Here is an 8,840-nt window from a genome sequence, read left to right as displayed (position 1 = left end):
AGTTAGCTCTTGGCTGTCCAATGGTAACCAGACCATGATTCCATGAAATCAACAAGATTTAATCACAAATCAAACACGCACAAAATCATCACAATTTCAAGTCACAAACATCAAATCAATAATCACACATTAAGAACACATTCAATTATTACAAAATTACAAAATTATATTTTTGTATGACAGTCACCAAACCGAAACACTAAGAAAACTTTCTGAATGAAAAATCGAAAAAGAAAATGTTAAAATTGGCTACTTCATCTCTGAAACTCCCATTTGGCCGAACCATGCATGAAAAATCAGCGGCGCCACTATTGATTTTTTCCGAACAAAAGTGACAACAATATGAAAAAAAAAGAAGATACAAATATTTTAATCGGAGCCTGCGTCTTTTTATCTTCATTTTTTTTCACTGTGATTATATTATTCAGGAGCCTGGGTCTTTTATTCCGTCAGTGTTCTTCTAACTAATTTTTTTTTTTGCTTCCCATGAATCAAAGTTCTTACATAGCTGAACTTTCCATCATGCTACACGTCATGGATAGCAAAATAGTGAGTAATGTCCTACTTCATATCTTTTATCATGATAACCATAAAACATAAATGTAATTTATTTGTTTTCAGGACAGAAATTGAATACAAACTGGTTGGTGCTTTAGCATAATCTATTCAATTTGGTTCAACCAAGCAAGATCTTTACCAACATATTTTCACTTAAATATTGCCCCAAAGTCGAGGAAAGAAGAGGTATGGCCTACTCTTGCTTGACGTTAATGTCCTGTATCTTTCCTTACATACATGGAATACCTCCTCATAGAGAGCTTTTCCAAATTCCATAGGAACTTTCAAGTTGTTGCTTTTGCTACACGTGAGAACGCACAGCCTTTGAGATGCACAACATGTAGGTACTTGAATCAGTTGTCCCTTGTATCCTTTTTCTAATTTCTCCTACTAATTACTTGAATGACTAATCTGGAAATTTAAATTTTTATTACAGTATTATTATTGAATTTTTGGACCTCTTTTTTCAGAGAAAAAAAAAAGATGAGCAAATTGTTCTCTTGAAAACTAAACTGAATTGGGGAGCTCAACACAATATGAAGATAATGTTTCTCAACCCAAGGTGGAAAAGGTTGCTTATAGTTGAATACTTACTATAAGTAAATGGAAGAACCTTTACTATGAAAGCAAGAGAAATGAGGAGCTATTGCATTGAGCAGAAAAGCAACAAGTGGTTAATGCCTGAGAACGTTGAAGAGGTTTGCAATTCTTGAGAATGCTAAAATGGATGTTTCCTCTGTCTTACATTCCCTCAACTGATCAAAATGGCATATTTGCTTGCAAAACCTGTGTCAAATTGTCTTTGTAAAGTTTTCATCCAAAGACAGTTTGTTTCTAACACCCCCCCCCCCCCCCCCCAATTTTGTATATATATTAAGTCAGGGTGTTAGTTTCCGTTTTAAGCTTCCTGTTTGAGTCCGTTTTGTATCTCTTTCTCAATAGGCTAGTTTATATTTTAAAATCGTTTGTGCAGTTCTCTTGTAGTTCTGTTATAATTATTTGATTTGCATCCATCCAATCCACTCTCCTTAGTGAGGCTTTAGTGGTTTCATTTAATTTGCACATACTTGAACCTCCTCTAGGCAGATATTCTATACTTTTGTCTGACAAAAATTACTCTTAATTTATCTAGTCTTCTGTGTGCACGAATTCAATAAAACAACATTGTCGAGTAGCATATGTGAAGAAAGTTCTACATCAGAAAGAATAAGCGAAAATTTATAAGATGAGAGATTCGTAAACTCAAAGTCTTAAATGTTAGTTACGCACAAAGATTATGTGTTTTATCTTTGGCTATTAATATGACAACGGACAAGATGTTAGATTCGGCGTTTTATTTTTTATTCTTTAATGTTGTTTTGGTCACGGCAGCGGAAAGGGAGAGGAGGGCACAACGGTGGTGTAGCCTGTAGGCATAAGCAGCCATTGATTCTCTAAAAAGGGAAGAACAAAGGTTCCAACGATTGGTTGATCTCCATTTCAAGAGGGATACTTCTTGGATCTTGAGGACCAAAGCTTGGAGGACGATACACATACCCAATCCAAAAACACAGACCAAGTGCATCAATGTTTTCCCCTTTTTCATTTTTAGAGGGGTCTTAGACTTAAAAAAAATGTTGTAAAACTTAGCTGCTCCAAAAACAGAGAAGACAATTTTCAAATTGGCGCCACCATCTGCTCATTGAGAAGTGGTATTGGATGACACTAGTTGGAGCCAAGACAATCGTCAACAAATTTTCAGATTGTGCAATCTCACACTATATGTTCTGATGACTCCTCCCATTTGAGAATGAAAAATTATTGGGAACTTTTGATAAATAATCAAACAATAACACTATCAAACAACAGGACTGGACTAAGCTCTAGTGGGAGTTACACAAACCTTTTTTTATCCTTTTTTTTTCTTTTGATAAACAAAATTACACTAACCATTTTTATCACCACAATGAAGGCACATAAACTTGTTCTTTGAGATTCTGGGTGGCACTTTCAGTAGGGAAACCTCTAACAGCGCCAATAGTCCATTGCGCTATGATTCCCGCTGCAATAGCAAAGCGTAGTTGTCTCTCCAAAACATCTTGATTTTCAAACATTTCTGGGCAGGTGGTTAGTTTTCTTAAAATAGCAGCAACAACGGCATCGCCGGAGCCAGTTCTATCACAAGTAAATGGGGTTATGAGCACATCTTCGGTTCCAATCACCATCCCATCAAAAGATGGGGTATAATAGTGAACCCTAATAGTACCATCAGTAACAAACAGGAACTTAAGGTGATCATGCCACAAAGGTGAGATTTCCTCAGCGGTGTAATGGTAATAATCCCGTCGATTCTTGGTTTGTTCATAACTCTCCGAATAGTATTGGGGCTGATAGTTTCTCTTCCTCTCATAATATTCTTCATCTAGAAGGAATTCTAGCTCCGTTCTTGAAATTTCAATGATGTCAGCTTCGTTCCATGCTCTTTTTATTATTTCTCTCGTCTCATCACGTGATCTCCAAAGAGGTAATGGCAGGTTCAAATCGAAAAATACAAGGCTGCCAAACTTTTTAGACCACTTAATTGCTTTGAAAAGAGTCGATGCCATTGAGGGGCATGTAAGAACTTCTGAATTGAAATGGAAGATCCTAGCCTGCAGTAGTCCACACCCAAAAAAAGACAACTATTTCAGTTCACACGATGAATATATATGTGCAAGCTTCTTACCAAACAATAACAATTCTTACTATCGCTAAACCTAAAGGTTATTAAAATTGGAGGGTTTAACCTTAACTCATATGACTAAACTCAACTCAAAAACTCAATTTTGGGGGATCTAAATTCAACTACAAATTCACTTGGGAATTTGATAACGTGAAAGTTTCCAGGACCAAAATTTGTATTACATGAGCAGCCACGTGAACCAGCTCCTTGTTACTAGGAGTCAAGAAAAGGGCTGCACCCAAACCATGTAATGTAGAAAACCTAAATAACAATGCACGCTGTAATTTATTGCTTATATTCACTCTTTTCCCTTTTCCCCTCAACAATCGTTACTTAGCTCATATCAAAACCAAAGGATTGCCATGCAACCACATTGCACCTTAATTGATGAAGCAATCTGCCCCCAACAAACTCCATTGCATCAAAACTAAGGCATGTTTGATTTTCAGTTTGCAAAATTCCAGTTTGGCGGATTATACTAAACACTTCTAAAATAAATGAAACTCACATTTTACCCTCCACACACATTACTCTATCCATTTCTCAATCAATGAACTAACATCACAACAAAAATTAATTTCATAAACCAAAATCGTTAAAAAAAAAATCTAACTTTGCTTCGGGTACCTCTTTCAAAACAGCAAGATTCAACTCATCACGACGCAAAGAATCCTCAGCACAATCCTTAGCCATTACCATCTTCATCTTCCCCTCCTCAAACTTCACCTTCATGTAAGAACACGCAGTCCTAACACCATCATCGAACTTCACCCCTCTCGTCTGCACCTTCTCCTTGTTCAGCATCAGCACCATCTCCTCTCCAAGCGAGTCTTTCCCGACCTTCCCCATCACCGCGGCCCGCCCTCCGAGCCTCACGTGCGCCACCGCCACGTTCGACGGGGGGCCACCGGGGGCCCGGGAGAACTCCGGCGGGTCCCACTGGAGCATCTTCCACTCGGAGTATATGTCAGGATGCATCTGGAACTCGTGCACGCGAACCGTCGGGAGGAACTCCTTCTGCAGCGCGCCGAAACAGCACACCAATGGCGGGTCCTCGTAAGGGAAATTGATTCCGTCGTCGTATTCGTATTCCGAATCTGAATCAGGTTCTGCGTTTTGGGGTTCCATGGTGCCGTTTTCGGGCTTGGTTGTTGTTGGTTCAGTTCCGGATTTCTTCGTCTTCCTGCCGCGTCGTTTTGGGGTTTCAACTACGGCGCCGTTTGTGTTGTCGGTAGCGGTGGCGGAGGTCGAGAGTTTGGAATGGGTTGGAGGTTTCCATTTTGCGGAGTTTGGAGAATGGTGGAGGGAGGGTGGAAGGGGGAGGAGGAGGTGGTGGTGGAGTGAGAAAGCCATTTGGGTTTTGGATCAGTGGGAAGGGTTTATCCATTTGAATTTTTTTTCTGCAAGAACTCTTATCGGGTCAATGGGGAATTTTCCATTCTGCATGATATGTATCGGGTCGGGGATTTTAGTGACCCGTTTATTAGATAAAGGGGGAAAAGTAAGAAAAATTGGTGAGTGAAATTATAATTTGGATTTCTTTTTAGGGCTACAAATTACTGTAATTTGGATTTACTGTTAGTATCATGTTAAGTTAGAAACCTATTTTACTTGACTATTTCACTATCTTAACAAGTTTTATAAAATACAAGTGTATTTGGAATATAACTTGTATTGTTTATTTTTATTAATCTATTGTTAATAATACTACTTTGGACATGTTTATAAATTTAAAAGTAAAATTAGTCAAATTAGATCTTTTCAATAAAAATTATCATATTTTATCCATTATTCATTAACATTAAAATAATATGCAATGTCAAATTAAATCATTAAAAGATATTTTATAGACAATCAAATATTTATATGTTTTGTTTTGAGGATACCTGAAATAAAAATATAAGGGTGATAATGGGTAGGATAAGTCGGACTAAATTCTAACTCTACTCACGGGTTATTTGTGACCACAAGTACCTAATTCTAACCGCGAGTTTACAAAAAACATGTAATATTATTAAATAATGGGAAAGTCTTGGAGCCAGCAATTTTTTAAAAAATTGGCCAATATTTAACCATCAAAAGAAAATTGAATGATTCCACACCATTAAATTTAATCTCACACCATTAAAAACACTATTAATGGTCAATTGATGGTTACAAAACACAAGAGTTATTGGCTCCTTAGCACTCCTCATAAATAACCTAATGAACATGCAAATTAAAAATTTAACACCATCAATTCACAAATAATATAAATATATAATCATCAAATGTTCAATTTTACATAAAAATCTTTATTTAAATTAATAACTCAAATACAAATAAAATTACTATAGCCATTTGCGTATTTTCTATACATTAAATTGATTTTTATATAAACAAAAATATTAAATTATCAAATAATAATCTTAGTTCAGTGGTTAGAAGTCTTTTACACTAAGGTAGAAATTCTTGATTCAACATTCACTTGAAAATAATTTTATATAACATTACATATACATATATAGAATACGGATCGATCAGGTTGGATCGAATACATGCAAGTAGAATATATGTTGCTATCCCTATAGAAAAGGTGCTGTTGGGCCTGGATGAATGCTTAAATCAGCAAGAATTTTTAGCTAGTTCTAATGATAGTTAAAACTCAATAAACATTTGCTTATGTGTTGGATATTTATAGAATAGAGGTAATTTAATCATAGATGAGGATATTTTTCAGTTGATAGTAGATCATTATTTCCTCACTATTTGAAAAGTTAATGCAAAGTGACTTTTTTTTTTAATTTAAGGAGCTCAACACAATATGGTAGAGCAACAAAAAAACAAAAACTAAACAGCAAGTACAAAATTTAATCCATAATTATTTTTGGCATTGCCATCAACAATCATTAGGATCAACTTCATTCCACTCTTTATAGCTCATAAATGACCTATTAATAACATCCGCTACTCCTGCTTCTTAACTTCTAAAGATTCTGTTATTACTTTCCATCCATATATGCCAAATGATAGCAAAAAAATTAATTAACTACCTATTACGCTCCTCCTTCTTTACAGCCCACTCATGTCCATCTCTCAAAGTGTTACTTAATTGTCCCTAAAATAACCCACAATCTATCATAGTCAAACAACCACACACACCATAATTACCATGTAAACTCACAACGAAAAAATAAGTGATGAAAATCCTCAATATCTTTTTTACATAATACACACACACTATCATGTTGATTAATAATGCCTAACCTACATAATCTCTCATTGGTATTGACTCTACCAACTAACACAACCCAGGTAAATAACTCAATTTGTGGAGGTACTAAACCTCTCCAAATAGAACCAGTGAAACTATAGCTCGTAATATCTTCTGGAAGTATTTTTGCTTGCAAAATCTGCACAAAGAAGTTAGTAAAATAAATAACTGATATATCAAATTTTCATACTAGTCGGTTCTCTCTTTCAGTTATTAAGTTGACTGACTGTATAACTCCATGAAGTTGGTTAACTAGTTTCAACTTTTATTGGAATAGTTTCCTTCTCCACTGAAAGTTTTATATCCACTATAAACCATCCCAAAAATCACAATCCTCTATAACAAATCTATTCTAATTTAAAACCCAAAAAAACCTTAAGAAAGTGTCCTTCAACACACCAACTAGCAGTGACGGACTCAGAAAATTTTATGTTGGGGGTAAAAATAATACACGAGTTAATAGTCAATTTCGTCCTCGAAAATGTGCCCGATCTCCATTTTCGTCCCCGAAAGTCAAAATTAATCAAAAACGTCCTCGAAAGATATCCGTGTTGATCACGTTCGTCCTTTCGTCTTCTCGGTTGATGAGATGGCAAACGGCCGCTTACGTGGCCCGTTAACTGCCAAGTTGGCCAACGCCAGGCTGTAGGATGTTGTTGCTGACAAGATAAGTTTTGTTTAAGCAATCAAATTAGTCCTTCGAGTTTATAAACCCAAATCCCAATTCGAACGATAAATACATCGAGGTGATTACTTTCGGTGGCAGTAGAGGTAAGTGGGAGGCGTAATCCCTGGCTGGTTGCGTGGATGGAGAGAGGAGATGGTGGTTGTGGTGGCGGTTTGTCACATGCATCGCACGACAGTCATGGATCCAGTGTTTCGATACGAAGGAGGAAGGTGAATACTCATGATGGATCATGTTTCTGTGGGCTGAAGACTGTGATTAAGAAATCTGGGACAGCAGAGAATCCGAATAGATTGTTCCATGCATGTCCAAGGTACAAGGTGAGTGATGGTAAAGGAAGTTAAAGCTTTTTCATGTTCTTATATGCTGTTGGGTGTTCTCTGATTTTTTTGTTTACTCCCATCTGAAATTGCAGAAGGGCAGTCACTGCAATTATTTTAAGTGGGTTGATGATGATGAATTTGAAGTAGTGAGTGTGTGTAGTACAAAGAAAGACGCAGGAGCTGATATGGAGGTTGAAGGTGAGAATGATGAATGGAGGGTGAAAGTGGCATGGAAGTTGGGCACTTTGGAAGCTGAAGTTATAGCTTTGAAACTGCTAATGATTTTGTTGTTTGTAGTAGTTGTGATACTTTGTTGTTTCTTATGTACTTCTAAATGAATCCAGTTATCCTGTATGAACATGTAATGATGTATTGAAATTGTTGATTTGAATGGGAGTAGTTATTTGAAGTTGGAAGCAATTTCCTGTCAAATGTGGATAATTTTATAAAATTTGGCAATTAATTCTGTGTTTGCATGAATTATGTTGAGGCATAAACAAAATGAAGATAGTAAGTAATGTTAATCTTAATAGTAAGTTGTCATTGACAGCTAATTGTGACATTGTCTTAATAGAGAAATAGTAGAACAAAGTCATATGGTTCTTAACTGACAAATACATTGTCCAGAGACTAAATTACCACACACAAAAGCAACAAACAGAATGTTGTTTCATACACAAAATGAGTCAACAACTACACATTCCTAACAAATCAAACTTTGTCATCAGTCTTCCTTGGAGCCTTGAAGCCTGGAGTAGGCACAAAGGTCATGAATTTTTTCAGCCGCTTAGCAGTTCCAGAACTTGTCCCCTTAATGGTCTCAGCAGAAATAGCCACAGATCCAGAACTTGTCCCCTTAATGGTCATGAATCTTGTTACTCTGCATGCACTGGTATTTTCTTTCTTGTTATCACTATCTAGGTTCTTGGCTGGTTGAGAGGATGTTTTGGAATGATGTGGGGCTGTCTTCCCCTAATTGTTGGTTTTGGTTTGTTGAGGGTGGAGTTTTGTTGACTGCAAGAGAGTCTTTATGGGCTGAGAGGTGGTCTTTGAGGCCTGATGTGTTGGTTTGGTGGGCTAAGAATAAGGCTTCTTGGGCTTACTGGGCTGTGAGGCTGGCTTTGTGGGTTGAGAATTGGGCTTACTGGGCTGAGAATTGGGCTTACTGGGCTGAGCTTTGGGCCTACTAGGCTGTGAGGCTGCCTTAGTGGGCTCAGAGATTGGTTTCTTCGGCTGAGGGTGGTTCACTATGGGAGTTTTCACAGGTTGGGAGTAGTGCATCTTGGCCTGGGAACTGAACTTCTTCTTCTTACTAGTTCT

At 36.9% G+C, this 8,840-nt stretch overlaps 2 protein-coding genes across 2 annotated transcripts; one reads left to right on the top strand and one right to left on the bottom strand.

Annotated features, from left to right (window-relative positions):
* Positions 1-2,196: 2,196 nt before the first annotated feature.
* LOC130933084 (fructokinase-like 1, chloroplastic) lies at positions 2,197-4,633 on the bottom strand. The gene is made up of 2 exons (XM_057862594.1): positions 3,887-4,633; positions 2,197-3,188 (listed from the first exon to the last, which is right to left on the bottom strand). Exons 1-2 carry the CDS (start codon positions 4,610-4,612, stop codon positions 2,496-2,498), a joined length of 1,419 nt encoding a protein of 472 aa, XP_057718577.1. The 5' UTR covers positions 4,613-4,633; the 3' UTR covers positions 2,197-2,495.
* Positions 4,634-7,319: 2,686 nt separating this feature from the next.
* Positions 7,320-7,858, top strand: LOC130933609 (uncharacterized). Its single transcript, XM_057863232.1, has 2 exons — positions 7,320-7,517; positions 7,613-7,858. Exons 1-2 carry the CDS (start codon positions 7,320-7,322, stop codon positions 7,856-7,858), a joined length of 444 nt encoding a protein of 147 aa, XP_057719215.1.
* Positions 7,859-8,840: the final 982 nt, after the last annotated feature.

This window comes from Arachis stenosperma, chromosome 6, assembly GCF_014773155.1.
Source record: "Arachis stenosperma cultivar V10309 chromosome 6, arast.V10309.gnm1.PFL2, whole genome shotgun sequence".
Classification (NCBI taxonomy): domain Eukaryota; kingdom Viridiplantae; phylum Streptophyta; class Magnoliopsida; order Fabales; family Fabaceae; genus Arachis; species Arachis stenosperma.
Note: the sequence above shows the minus strand (reverse complement) of the source record. Positions and strands in the feature narration are given on the sequence as shown.